The sequence below is a fragment of the Cervus elaphus genome, chromosome 9 (genome assembly GCF_910594005.1).
Source record: "Cervus elaphus chromosome 9, mCerEla1.1, whole genome shotgun sequence".
In the NCBI taxonomy this organism is placed as follows: Eukaryota; Metazoa; Chordata; class Mammalia; order Artiodactyla; family Cervidae; genus Cervus; species Cervus elaphus.
Genome location: NC_057823.1, coordinates 55,447,142 through 55,469,370, shown reverse-complemented (window position 1 = coordinate 55,469,370; position 22,229 = coordinate 55,447,142). Strand labels below are relative to the sequence as shown.

The following is a 22,229-nucleotide window of genomic DNA, read 5'->3' as shown; positions in this document are numbered from 1 at the left end:
TGCAGAATTTCAGGATGCTTTCTTTTCAGAAATAATTTTTCTTTTTGCCATATGACAATCAAATTGACAAAAAGTTACAGGCTGAAAAGGAATCCCTGAGGCTAAATTATCACTCAGTGAAAACTCAGAATTGCAACTGTGTTGCAGTCTAATTAGTGATGTTCCAACTGGCTCCACCCAATGGAGAAACAATAAGGTAGATGCCTGAAAAGGTTCTCAAGAGCAAACAGGTAAACCTCATGACTTTGAGCAAACAGCTTGTAGCTTGACTTGTAAAGGGAGTGCTTCTACTGATTTCTATGTATTTTATTATTTGTAGTTCATTTAGTTTTAGTTCTTTTATTTTAAAATTATCTCAGTATTTTTAATTGGGTTGCTCTGTGTTACACAAGGATCAAACAAATAAAAATAAACATTGCTGCGAAAACTGAAAGGATCAACACTAGGGGTTTGTTCATTGGTGGTGGGAAGACAGTCTAAGAGCCAATAAAGATAAGGTAATTTTAAAAATTACAGAAGTAACCAATTTATATTGATCACTTATTATGAACCTGGCCATTTACTAAATGTTATACTTATGACCAACCTAGATAGCATATTAAAAAGCAGAGCATTACTTTGCCAACAAAGGTCTGTCTAGTCAAGGCTATGGTTTTTCCAGTGGTCATGTATGGATGTGAGAGTTGGGACTGTGAAGAAAGCTGAGCACCGAAAAATTGATGCTTTTGAACTGTGGTGTTGGAGAAGACTCTTGAGAGTCCCTTGGACTGCAAGGAGATCCAACCAGTCCATCCTAAAGGAGACGAGTCCTGGGTGTTCATCGGAAGGACTGATGCTGAAGCTGAAACTCCAGTACTTTGGCCACCTCATGCAAAGAGCTGACTCATTGGAAAAGACCCTGATGCTGGGAGGGATTGGGGACAGGAGGAGAAGGGGACGACAGAGGATGAGATGGCTGGATGGCATCACCAACTCGATGGACATGAGTTTGAATAAACTCCGGGAGTTGGTGATGGACAGGGAGGCCTGGCGTGCTGCGATTCATGGGGTTGCAAACAGTTGGACACGACTGAGCGACTAAACTGAACAGTGATATCTCATCTGACTCTCACAAGTCTTGAATGCAGGTATTATTCTTAATTGGGGCTTCCCTGATAGCTCAGTTGGTAAAGAATCCACTTGCAATGTGGGAGACCTCCATTTGATCCCTGGGTCAGAAAAATCCGCTGGAGAAGGGATAGGCTACCCACTCCAGTATTCTTGGGCTTTGCTTGTGGCTCAGCTAAAGAATCTGCCTTCAGTGTGGGAGACCTGGGTTTGATCCCTGGGTTGGGAAGATTCCCTGGAGAAGGGAAAGGCTACCCCACTCTAGTATCTGGCCTGGAGAATTCCATGGACTACAGTCCATGGGGTCACAAAGAGCAACTTTCACTTTCAGTATTATTCCTTACCATTTCAAAGAAGAGGTCTAACTCAGGGCAAATAACTTGCCCAAGTTTACACAGCTAGGATATAGCAGAGCTAAGGTTTCACTGCCCAGGCCACATTGGCTTTTCCTTAACACTGGATCCCAAGGCTCACTGATGCTTTGTGCATGACAGAGCCACTTATGTTATGATAGAGCCCATTTCAGTCTTCAGATACCTATGTGCAGTCATACATCTCTATATAAATGGAATCGCTATTCGTTTGCAGGATCTCTGCCATAATGATACCATCCATTATGAGAAACATATTCCCCCCCTCAAAAATAGTGTTTCAGAATAGCATTTCCTTAAACTGTGGAATCCTGTTTTAAGAGGCTGAAGAGAAGTACTGTAAAACCATCTTCTGTGGTCACATACATTTAGGAAATGCAGCCTAAGACATGCCCCTTGGGAGATTCACAATGGACATATTAAAGGCACAGAAGTCCTCTTGTTAAGAATCTGTTGAACAAACCCTAACTCCACTCTTTGCACCTGTCTCCCATTCCTGCATCAGTCTGGTGAATGGTGATCTACAAGTCTCACATCTTTCATACATGCTGATGTTGACCCAACACTTTCAGTATCACATACCCTGAGATCTCTTTTTCTTTCAAGACCCAGTGCAAGGGTCTTGATTTTCTTGGGTTACATACACAGTAGATGCACAGTAGGAATATCTCTTAGCTTGATTAATTGATGAACCCATCCTGTATTGATTTATGACCAAAAGGCAAGCATTTGCAAGGCAGCTGGCTGGCTTCCTTGAGGAGCTTTAAAGGAAAGCACTGGTGAGCTAATTTGGATTCCCCTGAGGGCCAAGGGCAGGACGCTCTTAAGCTCCACTACTGTCATCACTGCAGGGACAATCCAAATGCCAGTGATGACATAGGCATGGCCCTGAGAGCTTTATATTGGATCCAGATTTTATTCTTGTGGAAGTCAATCAGCCTAAGGCACTGTGACTATGGTTCTCAGACTTGAGGACTACGTGTCAAAATGACCTGCCGGGCTTGTTAAACCACGACTGCTGGCCCCCTCCTCCAGAGCTGTCCACCCCGTAAGTCTGGGTGGGGCCTGAAAACATGTATTTCTAACAAGCTTCCGGGTGATACCAATGATGGTGGTCCCAGGACCACATTCTGGGAACCACTGTACTGAGCTAAGACCCTGCCCAGAAAAAGCAGCATGCAGAGACCAAAGCAGCCTACAGTACAAGGTTTTCTAGATTCTTAACTCAAAAAGAGACATTAAAAATAAGACCTCAAGGCTGTTTCCAACTAGAAATGTGTTCCTAGCTAAGTAAGCATCTGCTTTCCAGACTGACTAAAAAGATTTAAAAGTAGTTCCTAAAAAAAAAAAAAAAAAAAAGTAGTTCCTGAACTCCAATATGCTTTTAATTTACTTAATTTAGGATCTGGATCTCCCAGTAAGATTCCTCCAAATTATATACATAGGGAGGGAGACAGACAATTCCAGTTCTAACCCAAATCAAGAAAAACAGCCATTTAGTGTTCCTTCCAAATCCACTTACAGGCATAATAGTGCTGAAAGCCATGCAAAATCTTAAGCCTACTTCCTTCCCTAAAGGCACTACCAAAAAGTGGAGATTTAAAATGCTTAACACCTACTTACATATACAAAATACAGCTAACTCCAGAATAAAACTTGTTTATTCATATATTTAATTAAACTCCAAGGTTTCAGCATCTACCATGTCATGGCAAATGGGGGAAATTATTTAAGACTATTTAGCAAGATTAATTAGTTTATAGAAGAAAATGCAGACCCTTTCCATGATTTTAGCTTGTAAAGGGGGGAAGACAATCCATGTGAAGTAAAACATTGTTCCCTTTTTGACTTCCACTCTGTCAGGGACGCCGGCTAAGCACTGAACAGTGTTTGGTCCCCGTCTCCTCCCATACCCCCTCTGCCGACCGGCTGGAGATATCCAAGCCCACAGACAGCCCTGGTGCTGGGGAAAGAAATCCTGTGGGTCATGAACAGTGAGGCCTGCCTTGAGCAATTTTGTCTGTGGAAAAAAAAGAAGAACCGCTGATAACCAAACGCATTTATCCAATAAAAACCGGATGGGTCACCAGGCAGGATCGCCACCCTCGACCAAGTGAGATCTTGGCTGGGCAATGGGAAAAGCTGACAGGAAGCCTCTCAGAAAACAAGAATGTGGGTGACATCAGTGACAACCTCTGAAAATGCCAAGGGAACCTAGCCTGGTACCAAATCGAACCTGGCTAGGTATCCAACCTAGCCTTGGAAAAGCTGTGGCCATGGTGGACAGAAGAGCCTGAGATGTAAGAGGGATGGTTCAGGGCTTGTCCAAGAGATGACCACGATCGAGCAGGCGGGAACTACTGTGGGGGTGGTGAGGAGTAACAAGAAAAGGAAAAGGATTCCTTGTGAAAATCACTGTGCTTTCAAGCTATTTTGCAAGGTGGGGAACACTGCCAAATTCTCAGGCAAAACAGTCTGAAGAGATCTTTTATGCTTGGAGGCAGGTGAGAAAAAATATCCTCAACCTAACAGGAAAGATCCTCTTCCCACAGAAAGCTGATTCAACCACAGAGGAAAACTTCCTCTTTCAAATCCCTGCATTCCAAAGAATGACAAATAAAGATCACTGGAGCAAACTCATAGCTGCCTGTTTGGGTGTAACTCTTTCGGCATAAAATAGCATTTAGATGGTAAAATTACTTTTAAAAATATGCCATTAGTTATCACTTGTCCAATGCCTCTTATTCATTCAGTGATTTATCTGGACCCAATAAATAACAGTGAGGCATGCAGCTTATCAGGTACCCCGTGGGGTGTGGAGGTTTCCTATGTTTTAGGAACAGGCCTGTCTACCCCGGTGGGTCTAGGTTTAAGGTGGGGCAATACCTACCTCTACAGTAGAAGTTCCTTCTTTCACTAGTAACTCAAAGACTGACCTGACAGCTCCAGGCCATCAAGACAGGAGGCCAGTGTGGAGAATGGTCAGAACAGCCTGGGACATCTCTCTGCGCCTGAATGACACACACCAGAGATGAGGGAATAAAGGGACAGGAAGGACAGTGTAGAAGAGGACCCCTGACGAATTACTGATAATTTGCCATTCATAGTGCCGAACACGTAAATGTCACAACAAAAGATAATCTCGTTTAAACTTCACAAAACCTTTTCATGGAGGGTATGATTACCCTATTTTACAGATGAAGAAACTGAGGCAGAAAGTCCTAAAGTAACTTGCCTCCTTCCCCTCCAAATCCATACCTGCTTTTCTCTATTTTAATTTTCTCCACAGAACTTTTCAACATTTACTACCTGAGATTCTGATATTAGCTTTCTAGAATATAGAATCCATGACAGCAGAAACAATGCAATTTCTTATCACCCTATCTTTAGGATTCAGAACAACACCTGGCCCACAGTCGGTGTTCAAACAGTATTTGTTGAGTGAATGTTGACTGAATAAGTAAAACAGAAGTAAACTTTTAGAGATATCTCTCTTGGTGAGCTTTTCCCAGGTTTCATGTGAGAGCAGCTGAAGCAAATTCAGTAGGAGCCAACAGTGCTTCAGAGAAACAACTCGGCCTGGAAGCAGGCCGTGTTTATCCTCTGAATTCCAGGCACTGTTCTCTTGCCTCTCACTGGCCACTAAAACTGGAGAGGTTGACTCTGGCAGAAATTGAAGGCATTTGGCATGCACACATCTTTTAGGTCACCAGAAATAACTTGGACATGCATGTGTGTGTGTGTTAAGCGGAAAGGACAAGAAAAATCAGCTTTATTTATGGGGCTACTGGGCAGTGAGTTAGTTTTTAGGGGTGGGGACCACTTAGGCAGGGAGAACTCTCAGGTTAGGTTGTTCCATTACTGGAATCATCCCCTGTCCTTCTCTCTATCCCTACCCCAGTGGTCTGGAAAAAAGCATTTCCTTGGTCAGTTTTAATTTGGGGGAATTACTGCAGTATCTTCAGTCCCTAGTGGGACGTCCCCTGACTTCTTTCTCAGCATTTGTTTACTTCCTCCTTAAAAATCACTATCCTACAAAAAAGCAGAGGCATGAGGCCAGTTCTGTTGGACACTAGGAAGGACAGACATGAATTTCTGCTGTCCTTTGTAAGCACCCAGCGAATGACCTCTCTTCTTAGGACAGTTCACCCCACTCCTTCCACCATCAGGAGTACGGGGATGGGTGCATTCAGGGACACATTCAGGGCCAAGGACAGGCATTGGCCAGCTGATGTTGGTGCCAGGATTAGGTCTTCCTGCTTTCCATGTCAGTGATAGAACTATCTTTCTTTTTGCCTCTGCCATCAGCTATGGTTTGGTTTTGTTTCTTAACTTCTTAGAATCTCATTTATGAGTCATTTTCTTTCAAATAAGATTCTGGAAATGGGAAGCTCATCTTCATATGCCACCGTGGCAGGGTGAGAACCTTCCATCCCCTCCTACTGACCCAGGCAGCCCAGCTCCATCCCAAGGCCATTGCTCATGACTCTTGACTTCTGTCAGTTAACCTTTGCTGAAAAAACTGGCCCATATTCAGTAGCTTAAAACAACCACAATGTATTACTCCTCATGAATCTGTGAGTTAACTGGGCAGCATTTCTGTTGCTCTTTCCTGGACTCACTCATGTGGCTACACTGGCTGACTGGTGGCCCAGGTTCTGGGCTTAGCTGGGATAGTAGGCCTTCTCTCTCCAATAGTCCTTCATCCTCAGGGAGGCTGGACTGGGCTTTTTTACATGGTGACTGGGTTCTAAGAGGATGAGACAGGAAACTGCAGGGCCTTGTGGCCTGGTGTGGAAGTCATATGATGGTCAAATCAAGTCAGAGGGTAAAGGCCAGCCTAAGTTCAACAGCTCCACCTCTTAAGGGGAGGAGCCGCAAAGACTCTTGGGCCATATTTATCATAGGCCTCCGAGACAGAAAAGAATGAACTGGGACCATAAGAAGCTAGGGATTAAAGAGTCTCATCTGTCACCAGAAAACATATGGATTTAAAGTGGCCAAATCTTTTAACTTTTCAGAAGCTGGAAATCTAGATTTTAAAAAATCTATTAATAGCCTATTTTTTAGAGCAGTTTTAAGCTTATAAAAAAATTGCTGAAAATAACTTAGAATTTTCATATAACTCTCCCCTTTCCCTAAGTTTCCTCTATTATTAACACCTTTCATTACTGTGGTACATTTATAGCTACTGATGAGACAATTTTGATACATTATTATTACCATTATTAACTACCAACTAAAGTCCACAGCTTACATTAGGATCCACTCTTTCTGTTCTATGGGTTTTATGAGTTCTGAAAAGGCATAATGTCTTATATCTACTTTTGGAGTATCGTATAGTAAAGTATCACTGTCCTTCCTGCCCTCTCATCTTTTTACTGATTTTGTAGTTTTCTGTTTTCCAAAATGTCATGTGGTTGGTATCATACCATACTATAGTCTTTTCAGAGTGGCTTTATGTGTTTATGGTTCATCCATGTCTTTTCATGACTTGATAGCTCATTTCCTCTCAACATCAAATAATATTCCATTATTTGGATGTATCATAGTTTGGTGATCCATTCACCTGCTGAAGAATGACTCGGTTGCTTCCAACTTGGCAATTATGAATAAAGCTGCTATTTATATTTGTGGGCAGGATTTTGTTGTGAATGTAAGTTTTCAACTTATCTGAGTAAATATCGAGGAGTGTGGTCACTTGATCGTGTTGTGTGATAAGTCTATGTTTAGTTTTATAAGAAGCAATCAGCTTGCCTTTTATAGTGGCTTTCTCAGTTTGCATTCCCACCAGCAATGCATGAGACTTCTGTTGCTCCTTATCCTCATCAGCATTTGATGTCAGTGATTTGGAGGCTAGCCGTTCTAATAGGTGTGGAATGATATATCCTTGCTTTAATATTGAGCATACTGGTCCTTTATCAGATATGCATTTTGCAAATGTTTTTTTCTAGTATGTGGCTTGGCTTTTCATTTTCTTAATAATGTCTTTTGCAGAGCAGAAGCTTTTAGCCTAAATGAAGTCCAACTTACCAATTTTTTCTTTCATGGATTATGCTTTTGGTGCAATATTGAAACAGTCACTGCCAAACCCAAAGACACCTAGTTTTTCTCCTATGTTGTGTTCTAGAATTTTATAGTTTTGCATTTTACACTTAGGTATATGATCCATTTTGAGTTAATTTTTGTGAAGCTTGTAAGGTCTATATCTAAATTCATTTGTGTGTGTGTGTGTGTGTGTGTGTCTAGTGGTTCCAGCCAGTATGAAATCTGGATTTTTTTGTGAAGTGACCTGATCTTAAAGGTTGGTTCAATTTTTTTTTTTTTTGGTGGTCATGCTGAGATGACAACTAAGTTCCCCTTCCTCCAATACACATTTCCGTAGAATATTTTTCTCCATCCTGGATCACCTCTGCCTCCCTCATCCCCTTACCTGAAATGCTCTTCCATCCATTCGTATCATCTTACCTAGTGCCCGCCTCACATTTCGTCTGCTCCACCTTTCCCAACACTAGACTGGCTTGTGTACCTAACAAATACCCAATTAAGAGTTGTTGAACTCTATATGCACTTCTGAGCTCTAAGTTGCATTTAGCACTGTCGTTTACCACTGTCTCTCCTCCTCAACCAGAGTATAAACTTCTGGGGAGGCCCAAAATTCTCTCCTTCTCCTTTACCACAGGAAGCTCAGCAGAGGTCTGAGCACAAATTTGGTCAGTGATCTCCACCGACCATTTTAGACAAGCTAAAGTGCTCTTTCATCTTTAGGAGAGATGGCTGAGGACCTTCCAAAGACAGGATCCCCAAAGTCTTGCCCTAGCAAGGCTGAAATGGTAGCATCTCTGATTCTGATGCCAGCTTTAGCATTATGTCCACACAAACAAGGGGCACTCATCCCCTTGGAGAATTAGGAAAGATTTACCAATGAGACAGCAAAATATGGCCTCTGAAGTACCAAAGATGCCGAGTCACAAATGTGTTTCTTTCATTATGATTGTTATGTGGTCAGAAGGATGATCCCAGTCATTATGAAAACAATGAAAAACAAATGAATGAAATAAAAAAAACGGACAGTTTTCTGGTGACTGGTTCCCCACCTTATGCCTAATTTATATTCAACGTAGTGGAAATCCCCCACCCCTTGATTTGGTCTTGTGTCCTCATCTGCATCATTAAGTGTTCCCCATTCAAGGAGTTTGGTGCACTTCAAAGTGAGCAAGGATGGAAAGAATGAAAGGGTTCAGTGCTGAGACCCAAGTAGCCTGGACTGGTTGTGACAGAGCCCAAGCACCACAGCAGAAGGTGCTTCAGACTTTTCAGAATTCACAGCCTCAGGGAAAAGCTGCGGCTTGCATTTGCCAGGGTAACCTCGAGTCTGTCTGTGTATGGTCCATCCAGGCCAATCCCAGGCAGAAAAAAACAGGCAGGCACAAACTGGGTGACAACCTCTCCTGGCTCTGGGTTTCAGAAATGGGTGGTGAACCAGCTGCAGTGTGGAGCCACTGACATGGCCCTCATCAGGGCTCAGGCAAACCCCAGTGTCAGCACTGCTTCTACCTCAAGAGCAGCAGCCTTCCCGGAGCTCAGGATTCCCAGGTATCACTTAGCTATTCCCTTGAATGGAAGACAACAGCCCAGCAAGAAACATACCCACATTCCAGCCTCCCATCCTCCACCAAACAATGAGACTGTTCTTGGCCTCATATTCCCTTCCCTGGGAAAGCCCCCAAACCTATAGCAGGTAGGCATGTGTCCCGTGGATGGCATGAAGCAGGTAAAGTGATAGCTAGTGTTTTACATAATACAAATCTAGCTTACTTAAAGTATGACTTTTGTACATTTCATAGCATATGACAAATAATTGGGTTCTCAAAAAAATCACATCTAGACATCAAAAAATAAAAAGTCACAAGCCCCCTCATCCATGACCTGTTTAAAAGACATAACCCCCCATTTCCATGTAACTCCTGAAGCAGCCTCTTTGGACACACTATACTCAACAAAGCCTCAGGGGTTCCCAGACACCAGCTGCTGAAAACAGAGCTTAAAGACCACTAGTTGGTGCTGCTGGTGAAAATCAGGGAGTGTTGAGCAACTGTGCTCATGATGAGCAACAAATAACTTCAGCAACTGCAAGGTACAGAGGCTTAAACAAAATGGAAGAAAAGGAACCAGAATCTCCTTAAAGTCTAGGAAAGCAGTGTTAGGAGTCCCTGAGGGAGCCATCCATCAATGGAGGGAGGCTCCATTGGCTGTGGAGAACCAGAAGGGACTCACTGCCCACAAGCTGAACAAGTTACATTATTTTGAACATTTGAGGATACTTCTTGGTAAACAAACACATCATCTACCTCATAACAGGTTAAGTAATTAAACTTCTTGAATATCAAGGTAGGATTTAAAGCTGTCAACAATTAAAAAGAGACCTGATTTTCTCAATGTACAGTTTCATCTTACACTGTGACTGCATTTTCTAAGTACCTCTTACCCATTTTAGAGTCATTTTTCATTCCAACCCTTAGTATCCCTTAGTCTCTTCTAAGGAAAAAAAATGTTAGACCCATTTTGCGGGTCTGTAAATATGTTAGTGAGATAGAATGGCGGGGTGCAATCATGCAACCACAGCAAGGAGAAGGGTAGGAAAAGGTTCTAACATGCTGGTGTCTCACCAAGAGAAACGACTGCCCTGAAGGCAATTTGTGGCTGAACCTCAAACTATTTTCACCAGAGAAAGGCAAAGTCAACTCTGCTCTTCCTGAGTTTCATACAACTGTGGCCGGAGGGTCCAGTTGTTCTGGTCATGGCTTCACATTCTTTCTGCAAAGGCTCTAGTGGATAAGATTTATGGGGTGGTCTGAAGAAGCAAGCTAAGTAATGTGGGATGCAACCACAAAAGAGAACTTTCTGGCCCAAGCAGAGTAGATCTAGTTTCCGTGGAGGATTGGACAACCAGCTTCAAAATTGCCTGTCTCAGCTGTGGGTGCTCAATGCCCAAGAATGAAGCAACAGAGGTTCTTCTCTTTTAGAGCATCTACTCTGTGATCATGGTCATGCTAAGGTTTCAGGAGCTAAAGACTCAAAGGGCTCCTGGAGCTATTCTCTCTAGCAGTGGAGACAGATAGCACTGAACATACTCAACAAAGTTGGGGAGAAGGGGGAAACTGTGACAACACAAATGAGTGAAACAAATGTAGCTACTGATCTACTGAGCTACTACAGTGCCTGGATGTTTGAAAAACTAAAAGAAATAGTTTTTCATGCCCCAGCAGCCAGCACAGGCAAGGAGCCATCACCAAAGCCATCTCAGCAGGATGGTAGGTCAAACGTCACCAAAGCCAAGAAGCAGTATGTTCCCCTTCGAGATGATGATGCTTAAAAAATGTGAAATAAACTTATTAGCCAAGCTTCCAAGTTGAGAGAGAAGGTTTACATTGGGCTCATGGGACAATACTCAGTCAGGCCGGGCCAGAGAGCACATTCTGGGTAGAATGGCTGACAAGACCCCCCTGTGGCCGGCAGCCGGACATCATACTTACAGTGAGTTGGGCCGGGTGGGTTTGAGCACATCCAGGTCTGGGTCACTGGAGTTCATGTTGGGCTGTAAGCTGCTGCTGGAATTGAGGATGCTGTTCGCATTTGAAGAGACGACAGATTCCAAACTGGAGTTGATGAGGCTGTTTCTTTGTTCCTCTGGGGGGGACAAAAACCCACAAACCCATATTAATATTATTCCATTCGATTCCATTGGGATAGTCTGTTCCTACCTATCCAAAAGTTTATAAATAATGAGGTTACATGGCGCTCTCTGGTGCTGATGAAACTAGGAAAAGGACATAGGGAAGAATTACAGGACAAATAAGAATCACAAGTGGGAGGACTTCCCCGTGGACCCTGTGGTTGGGAAATTGCCTGCCAATGTAGGGAACATGGGTTTGATCCCTAGTCTAGGACAATTCTACATGCTGAGGGACAGCTGGGCCTGGGTGCCACAACTACTGAGCCCACATGCTGCAGCCACTGAAGCCAGTATGCCTAGAGCCCATGTTTTGCAACAAGAGAAGCCACCACAATGAGAAGCCTGCACACCATAACTAGAAAGCAGCCCTGGATCGCTGCAACTAGAGAAAGCCCACAGACAGCAACAAAGACCCAGACAAAGACCCAGCACAGCCAGAAATAAATAAATAAATGATTTTTTTTTTAAAGTAAGAATTACAAGTGGGAATTACAAGGAAGAACCTGAAAGTAACAGGTGATGTGAAACTTTAGAGCAAAACTCATTCCTCCACTTGACAGGACATATCTTCTCTTTCACATGACCAGCCTTTTCCTGAGTGGCTCAACCACCACACCATAAGTTGTGTCTTCTTTGGACTGGCAGATGGTCAGAACAGAGAGAACCTTCAAAGTCCCCTTGCAGTCAATCATATCCTTTTGGCTTCTGTGACATTCACCCTTTATTCTAAAACTCCTGCCCCTAAAACTGTCTTACTTGCCTAAGCCATTCCTACCTCTGACCCTATGGTACCACACCATAAAATATTTACTCTTTGACCATCTACTTCCTTATGGCTCTGTAACCTAACCCCCTGATCATTCCCCAACCAGACCCTTCTGGGTTGCCTCTAACTCCAAGTATTTGATGCTGAGCTTCCATTGAAAGTTTTTTGACCAATAGATCTGTAAGGACTACAGAGTAGTCTACATATACAAATCTGAGTCTATGTTCCAAGCAGTCATATTAGTGTTTGAAGAATATTACCAAGTCAGAGGGGAGAAACCCTGAGTTCCCTCCAAGACCACACTCCTGACTGGGTATGTAGAGTCAGGCAATATTCCTTGGCTCTCTGTTTCTTGGTTAATGCAGCTATACAATGGGGAGCCTGAGAAATGCCTTGCACAGTTTGGGGAGCTGTCATGAGGATCAAGTGGGATCACACGCAAGAATGCATTTTGTAAACTTCAGAACATTGCTCAAAGAAAAGAACTTTCTGTTTCTTCCCATCTTTAAAAACGTGGAACCATGTGCTGAAGAAAACATTTTGGGTGATTTAGACAAATGGCATGGGCACTACTGTAGGAGCAGAGCATCAGAGACATAGACTATCTTTCTTGTTCCACATTCCTTACAGATACATCATATTGGAATCAACTGATGTTTTGGGCAATCAATTCATGTATCAAGAAATATCATATCTGGGTTAATCCTCACTGGATCTTTCTGAAATGAGCCAGAGGTATACCATATCCCTAAGAAGAAAGACTAGGCTCACTTCCATGGTAGTTCAGAGTCAACATTTGAACTCAGGTCTCTTTAGGCAAAATAGGGAGGGAATGTTATGATAAAAAATGCTCTTCCTTTGCATTTCCTTGCTCTTCCTATATATACTTCCTTTATATACTTTATATTCCTATATATATATACTATATATATATATAATGCTCTTCCTTTATATACTCATGTATATAAAAATAAACTTATGAAATGATGCTAGAGTAATATTCACATTAGGTACACAAATGCAAAAACATACAAACACACACATACACATCATGGCAAATTCTCAAGGCCATATTGAAGCCTCTCAGAATTCTGAGTCAAAAAAACTCATGAAGCTTATGGGATATCCTTGAACTCTAATCAGATTTTGAAAAAAATAGATTATTAAGTTGATTCCTGAGGTTTAGAACAGTTCATATTTCAAAAGCTTGAGTTCCAAAGAGAAACAACAAAGAAAGAGAAATCAAGAGTTACATCGAGCCAAGATGTGGGAGGACTACTAGGGCCTGCAAATGGGAGCTTGCTACCAGGAAGGAAAACAACTCCAAAATTACATAATTAGGGGATCATTGAGAGAATGGATATGCCATTTATCAGTATGAATCAGTTCATAAGTAAGTAAAATTTTCCTTTGCACAAAATCCTCGCATCAAGACTCCTGAAACAGTATGAGGAGCCCAAGACTACCTCCACTCCATGGGGAGTAAGGATGACACTTCTTTGGGGCTCAAAGGATGTGTGTTCTGCTTCATGAGAGGAGAGATGAAGAGTTTTATTAACTCTAGTTTGAGGCTAAGTATGTAGGACATAATTATCTGAATTCATAGGAAAGAGAAGAGAATAACTATAGCTCATATTTCTCTGTGATTATATTTACTTGTCCATGAGAGGGGTATAATTCAATGAATTAAAATAATGCCTTGCTAAAAGAATATTAGCTTTTCTAAAATATTATCAGGACCTTTTTTTCCTATCTTACTATTCATTAGAAAACAGAGTATCTGAAATGAAACATTTTAAAATTTTCACTTATTCAAGAAATATTTATTGAGCTCCTCCTGAGTACCGAACCTAGGCCCCAGACAGCAGACCCTGACACTAACTCATTCGTATTTTAATCAGATGAATATTAGAGTACTGACTGGTTCATATGTCTACCTTTCTCAGTAGACTTCGGCACAGGACAGACAACATTTTGAAATCACAACTGAAAAAAGTCACAGAAAAATGCTTTGCTTTATAAAATATTTTATCAGAATCCTAATGCTCATAAAAAAGATTTGTTTGTAAAAAATGGATTTAGGTAAAAGTTTTAAGAACCTAGCTCCCACTACAGTATTACAGACTGGGTCTCTCTCATGAGCTAACAAGGAAGGCTGCAGCATGTGGAACAATGATAATTTTGGTTTTTGAAAATTTTTTTATTTTTTAAAAATTTTATTTTGGGGTATAGCTGATTTATAACATTGTTAGTTTCACGTGTATGACAAAGTGATTCAGTTATACATATATCTATTCTTTTTTTCAGATTCTTTTCCCATATAGGTTATTACAGAGTACTGTACTGAGTACTGAGTAGAGCTCCCTGTACTATATAGTAGGTCTTGGTTGATCTATTTTACGGATAGTACTGTGTGTTAATCCCAAACTCCCATAAACCCATAAGAGAACGGGGGTATGGATAGATAACGAGGACTCAACCTTCCTTGGACTAGCAGTTAATAGAATAAAACAGGTGGCTACACCCTAACTGAGCTTGAGGAGGGTTTCATTTACCGGAGGACATAGGATTCTTTCTTAAAACAATAAATTCTTTTTGAGATTATATTTTGACTTATATTCAGGTATCTAGGACCTGTCACATGCGGTGGACCTATAACAAAACAACAACAAAAGCAAAAAATCAGGGAGAGAAATTCTTTGTCCAAGAAGAAAATGCCAAAAACTTAATCATAATACTTCACAGTTTTGCAGCCAAGATAGACAAATATGCATCCCAAGAGGGAGACTCTTTACCAACATCCCCCATGGGTGACGTGATATGGAGACCTGAAAAACCTGGCACTCTCTGATTACAGGAACACTACAATTTTCTTTGACAGGAGACCTCACATAATAAGACTGAGAGCTTCTAAGAGGACAGACGTCTAAGCTGAAATGCTGACAATCCTTTCTGAGGATGAGTAGGAAGGCGATTATTGCAGAGACTGAGTGGGGAGTAAAATCAACAGCAAATTAAATGTTTGGTGGTTAAGGAAACTATACAACAACAAATTCTAATTTGTAGCTTCAATGAATTAAGAAAAAAAAAGAGCAAATGATTCAGTAATGTCACTCAAAACAGGAGGACGTCTGTCAAGTGGGCAAATGGACATTTGCTTCTGACAGAAAAACATGAGAACAAGCAGTCTAAAAGATTAAAAAAAAAAAAAAAATTAACCAGATCATTCAAATACCAGAGCTGGACTTTTTTGAGTCACTGATGAGTCAAACGAGCTCTGGCATCCACATCAGAAGGTAGAAGAAGGACTGATGGCAATTATATTGCTGAAAAAAAATCACAGGCTAGTGGGCTGAAAAAAGGAAAACAGCAACCAGCTATGAGTCAAATCAACAAGATCAAGTGACCAAAACAGAAAGAATCCCCACAATGCAGGAATTTTCCTGAACTGGTTGAAGGCAGTGAGAACACTTGCTTATTTGTCAACAAGAATCTCTTCTTATTACTCACAGGAAAAAAGAGCCCAGAGACAAAGAAATGGTAAAATAAAAGCTCAAACAATTGCAAATGTGCACAGGTAACGTGTTGGATGCTTTCATTAACACGTGTTCCCTGAGGAGCGACAAACTGGATGTGGATCTGTGCCTTAAAAATTCACGCTACTCAAGGGCAGGGCCATGTCTGTCCACACAGACTACATCAAGCAGCCATGACAATGGCCAGTGAGGTGAAGGTTAGTTATACACTCCTGGTGCCCAGGCCATGCACAGTAGAGATTAAGGCTCTACAGTGGTCATGACATAAATAATAAACATCAATAAGGCAACCCTAACTACCAGGCTGTGTTTTGCTAGCACACAGGAGGCAGTTTTGTGTGACTTAATTTTCCAGGTGCTTCATGCAGGGACCACTAATGTCCTTGAAACCAAAGTACTGGTTACAGTGGGCAGTCTCTGTTTTCTGTACAAATCAGGAGCGGAAAAACATGAGTATGCAACCAAATCACTGCAACTAAAAAAAGCAAGCCACAGAATAATTTTGGTGATATTGTATTTCTTTTGGGGGTTGCCATGGAAATTTTGGAGCTAAGCTCCTTCACTTTCCATATTTATCAAGTGACTCCCGCTCGCTCTGATGACAAGCGCACCACATACAAGAGGCAGGGTCTCTGCTGATCACAGAACCCAGAGGCGAGACAAGGAACGCACATGCAGAGCCCAGCCAAATTCTCCTGGCTTGGCAGGCCTGAACACGTCTGGCCCACTGAATACTCAGATCTGAAGGGTAAACAGGAAACAAAGAGCTCTGATAACACTTTAGGGGAGCTTTCCCACCATGCACAACAGTATGTCATCACACAGGCTGGTATTTTAGCTTTCCACGAGGTCTTGGACTAGTTGTCAAAAAGAAGAGGTAAGATGACTGATCTGTAACAGCAGCTCACAACGCCTCACAGAGCCCAAAGGAGGGAACTGTCTCTGCACATGATCAAACAGAGAGAAAAGGGAGTCACCAGATGGAGGTTCTGCAAAGACCCAGGGCGTTACACAAAAAATACTAAGGCAGAAGCAAACGCCCAGAGGCTTTCCTGGGCTATGTTGGAGCTAAAGGTGTACTTTCTCCCACTTGTTAAAGTTTTGCAATGAAGCCTGTAATGTATCATCTTGACAAGATAGGATGATAATAGCAAGGCAGCTTAATGAATTTTGCAATAAAAAATGATGAGTGCGCAGCAATTTTGGAGTTTGCCATCTCTGGGAAACACCCAAGTACACAGGAAGCTTGGAATCATGACTTTCCGAAGCAGTTTTTCTCCCCTGTAGCTTTTGCTCCTGATAAGGGTGGCATGCCAAGCCCCACTAAAATCTGAGCTGGTCTGATTACAAGCTTGCTGACCCAGTCTCAGTCCCTATGATAAAAATAATCTTAGGAAACAGTTTGGGCAACACGTTTGAGCACATGAAAACAGTTTGGACAATGTTTTAAAAAATAATCTTAAAACATAGTTTGGGCAATGTTGTATTAAACAGGGAGGTGACAAGTGAAAAATGTCAATGGTGCTTGGACCACAGACACAGGACATGCGATCACAACTTCTGGCAAGCTGTCTTCAGCAAAACCACCACCGATCTCGGTCCCCTATGGACTGGCTGACATACTCTCCCTGTGGTACCCACAATAACCCTCTGCTTTGCAAAGGGAAAGAATGCCAGTGAAAATGGGTTTCATGAGAGAATGGGGAAGTCATTGTGGCTGGTCCCAGATCGAAGAGATTCACAGGAATGAGATGCTGAGGTACAACAGGGAAGCCTGCTCCTGAAACATTTCAAAAACCACATTTTAGAAATGCACCTCTAATTAATAGCTGAACAGGGACTTGAATGTTCAGAGTTAACGAGACACTTTGCTGCTCACAACATAGCCTTCTTTCCTCCCTGAGAACTTACTTTTGAGGAGGGACACTCCCTCTAATCTATGGTTCCCCGATAACTGAGAAAGCCCACACACAGACTGCTGATGTATTGCTGACAATGCAGTTTCTTCTTTCCCACTACTTATGGGAAAAGAAGAAACTGATACAGTTACTTATTTTTATACCATAACTCATTGCAAAATGGGTTGAGATAGTAAATGAAATGTAAGATTAGAGTGCTTTTAATAACTTAAAAATTAGTTAATACATAATAAATATGCATTTCTCTCTAGTTTAAAAGTACACAATGGCATACAAATATTCCAGATATATTCTGGTGCATAAAAGTCCAGTTGGTTTTCTATATGTAGAAATAGGTGCTTATATAAATTTTTTTTTCTTTTAACAAAGCAGGATAACATAATGCCTAATGCTGTGATACCTGTTTTGCTCATATAGTGATAATGCCAGAGATGGCAGCCTGGAATATGTTCTTTTTAATTTAATCTTTTTCCTGCCATTAGCTTTCCACGGCATCACTTTCTAAGGGCCACATCAACTATGCAGGTCTCAGTCACAATGGTAACCACATACAATTAAGACCCGAGCCACATTACACCTTACAGTGTGTGTGAGACAATAGGAATTCCTGTGGATACACATGCTGTCTGCCAAAACAAACAGGTGTGTCCAGAGTACCCAGGTTCTGCAGAGGCTACTTGAGAAAAGACACATGCCGCAGGTTCAACAGCTCCGAGAGAGGCATTACGTAAACCTCTGAATGGTCACAGTTATTTTTCAGCAAGGGAGACACACGTGCGAAGTACATGAGCTGAATTCTCAACTTCTCCCTGGGCCTGTCTGGGAGAGGGTCCAGGATGAATTAACTGAACTAAGAGAATTAATCAGAGCTATAATCTCAGCAGATATTTAATAAGATCCGTGTAAAACAAAGCCCAAGAATCCATTCCTAGACCCACCAAGGCTGCACAACCCACCCCTGGCTGCTGATGCATGGCACTCTAGCATTGAACGGGCTCTCTCTGGGCCAGGGCGACTCTGCATTACTTTCACGTATGGGCCTCTCCTTTGGAATCTGCAGGCTCCAGAGAAGGGATATTTTCTTAGTCAAACATAAAGTAGGACTCCTGGCGGTAATCATCATAATCGGAGCTAACATTTATTAGGTGCTTACTATGTTCTAGGCCTGCTGTCAAGTATGTTACATGCGCTGGCTCACTTAATCATGGCAATTACCTGCCAAGGAAGCGATTATTAGTGATCGATTTCACAGATGAGCAAATGGAGGCTCACAAATGAAAAGTAATGAACTCCAGGTTGCAGAGCTGGTAGCAGATAGAGATGGCACTTTTAAAATGGCAGAGGCCTGAGCTCCAGCCATTACCTGATTCAAAATGTACTGGGGAGACCAGGCGTCTGTATTTTCAACAAGCTCCTCACATGATCTTAATGTATACCCAAGATGAAGAACCATACTTCCAAGAAACGTATTTGAGGACCTGGAACAGCTGTACTTTGGAGACACTGTGGCTATGGTTCCAGACCACTGCAATAAAGCCAATATCGCAACAAAGTAAGTCACATGAATATTTTGGTTTCCCAGTGCATATAAAAGTTATGTTCATGCTACACTATTGCCTATTAAGTATATAATAACACTATGTCTAAAACAACAATGTACATACCTTAATTAAAAAAAAACTTTATTGCTAAAAAATGCTAATCATTATCTGACACCATGGGGTGTCACACAGTATCTGTGAAGCACAATAAAGTGAAGTGTAATAAAAAGAGGCATGTCTTTGTAGGTACTAAAAAGCTGGGACAAAATGATAAATGTTACCTTGCAACCTCTTGGAAGAAATCTTAAAAAGTACAAGGCCTGTGTGCCTGGTTCCCTCCAATCCTCTGGCTCTACCTTCTACAGTTGTCTGAAAAAAGTACAGCTGTGTGTCAGTACCGTTCACCTAGACACACCAGTCTAGTCTCTGCTGTATGATGTATCTGCATGGAAACTTGGAGATTAAACAGTAATCTCCTTTGCTACCATTCATCTGGCAGCACAGATGAAAAACCTCCTTTTATCTGCTCTAAGGTGATCACAAACAAGAGTGATTGCCTCAGCCCAGCATATTAAGCGACTGCTGAATGCACACAGCTCACTGCAGAGCTGCTGTGAGATGGGGGGTGGGGGAGGGGGGTGGCCATGGTGTGGCTGCTGCCTGCCACCACACGTAGTGAGGAACCCATTCAAAATGGTCCAAGCTGCCTCTGTGGCAGCGCTGGGCACTGGACAGATAGCTTTTCTTCCTTCTTTAACTCAGTCTAGAAAGGTTTTCACTTCTGTGGCTCGAGAAGTGACAGAGGCACCCTTCTGGAGACAAAATGGGATGGGGAAGGGACATGGCCTGGGTCCAAATTCCTCCTCTGCCATTTACCAGTTAGGTGACTGCTGATCCCCTAGAGCCCCAGTTTACTTGTTTGTAAAATGTGGATAATGAGAACCTACCTCATGGGGTGATGACCAATTATAAGGATGAGATGAAGTAACACTGGGAAAAGGAAAAAACCACCTGGAGAAGACTCCAGTAACTACTCTCAGATTAAAGCAGAGGAGTCTTACAGAGGTGCCCAGACACACAACCAGTCTACCCTCACAGAAGGAAAAACTCCTTCTGGAAAGTAAGACATGCATCTGTGAATATCAACAGGTTAGATACTTCCATGACAATCTGAGACCAGAGTGTTGGCACAGATTCACATCTAAGAGAAAAAAACGGGCTCCAACTTCTGCACAGGCTGGGGACACTGCAGTGAGGTGAGGGGAAAACATGTGTCAATGGAAAGCACCTACTCTGAATTTTGGGCTCATCAAGCATTTCAACTGGGGGCTGAAGAAAAGGCTGACCCACAACCACAGGAAATATTAAGCTGCAACTGTGCCAATGAGATTGAGAAAAAACATAACTCAAATAAGAGCAGGCACATCGACATAAGAGAAATGAAGTTCTGGCAATATCATATGAAGTTTGAAGGTACAAGGGAGGGACATGGAGATATTGTGTAGGGGTAGATTTGTGTGTCCTCACAGATGTCATCCCTGTAACAAGAATCTGAAGAAAGGTAAGGTCACATCAAACCCGGAGAGGTGTCACAATGAACCCAAAGTTTTCAACATGAAATTGACAGATGATTGGTAAGTGTCCACAATGATATAAAAACCAACAGGCAACATCTGAACCTGATTCCAGTTGACTGGACAGAAGAATCTTGAGTTAGTGTATGTTAAGAGGAAGGATCTGAGTCAAAAATTTAGAGCAAGATCTGTGGACTACAACTGTGGTACATGTTCCACAGTTGGGACATATGACAATCTAGGGTTTGATGTGGATGAACATTCTTTAGCTTCACAGTTATTATGTTTTAATATTTAATATTTAAAAATCCATGTATTTAACAGGCTGGTTCCAAATAGGGAAAGGAGTATGTCAAGGCTGTATATTGTCAACCTGTTTATTTAACTTATATGCAGAATACATCATGAGAGATGCTGGGCTGGAGGAAGCACAAGCTGGAATCAAGATTCCGGGGAGAATTATCAAACCTCAGATACGCAGATGACACCACCTTTATGGCTGAAAGTGAAGAAGAACTAAAGAGCCTCTTGATGAAAGTGAAAGAGGAGAGTGAAAAAGTTGTCTCAAGCTCAACATTCAGAAGACTAAGATTATGGCATCTGGTTCCATCACTTCATGGCAAATAGTAGAGGGAACAGTGGAAACAGTGAGGAACTTTATTTGGGGGGGCTCCAAAATCACTGCAGATGGTGACTACAGCCATGAAATTAAAAGACACTTACTCCTTGGAAGGAAAGTTATGACCAACTTAGATAGCATATTAAAAAGCAGAGACATTACATATTAATTATTACATTATTATATTATATATATATAATATGTATTACATTACATATTAATATAAATATTACATATTAAAAAGTAAGATGCTTGCTCCTTGGAAGAAAAGTTATAACCAACCTAGTCAGCATATTAAAAAGTAGAGACATTACTTTGCCAACAAAGGTCCATCTAGTCAAAGCTATGGTTTTTCTAGTAGTCATGTATGGATGTGAGAGCTGGACCATAAAGAAAGCTGAGCACTGAAGAATGGATGCTTTTGAATTATGTGTTGGAGAAGACTCTTGAGAGTCCCTTCGACAGCAAGGAGATCCAACCAGTCCATCCTAAAAGAAATCAGTCCTGAATAGTCATTGGAAGGACTAATGCTGAAGCTGAAACTCCAATACTTTGGCCACCTGATGTGAAGAACTGACTCATTGGAAAAGACCCCAATGCTGGAAAAGACTGAAGGTGGGAGGAGAAGGGGACGACAGAGGATGAGATGGTTGGATGGCATCACTGACTCAACGGACGTGAGTTAGAGTAAGCTCTGGGAGTTGGTGATACACAGGGAGGCCTGGAGTGCTGCAGTCCATAGGGTCGCAAAGAGTTGGACACGACTGAGTGACTGAACTGAACTGAATGTTTTCATGTATATTAGAGAGTAATACAGTAAGATAACAAAACTGATATTTTAGAAATTTTATTTAATAGGATGAGGCAATGTAAAGAAGTAAGGTTCTTAAAAACTGATTTAAAGAAATGTATCAAACAAACAACAGTGGAAAAATTATACGGTTGTGGCCCAAAGAGTAGATGAAGGATTATGTACATGATGCCAAGTTTGGGAAGTACTGAGCTAGGCATGGATAGAGGCCTTAAACTGAAAGACATCACTGTATGGAAATATAAGTGT

General features: G+C 41.8%; 1 protein-coding gene across 7 annotated transcripts in view; it reads right to left on the bottom strand.

Moving 5' to 3' along the window:
* The window catches only part of ARHGAP26 (Rho GTPase activating protein 26), a 470,784-nt gene that overhangs the window by 73,616 nt on the left and 374,939 nt on the right, over positions 1–22,229 (bottom strand). For all 7 annotated transcript variants that reach the window (XM_043913110.1, XM_043913112.1, XM_043913113.1 and 4 more), the window contains exon 20: positions 11,015–11,168. In XM_043913110.1, the coding sequence (XP_043769045.1) occupies positions 11,015–11,168 (154 nt within the window). The remainder of the gene's footprint in view (positions 1–11,014; positions 11,169–22,229) is intronic.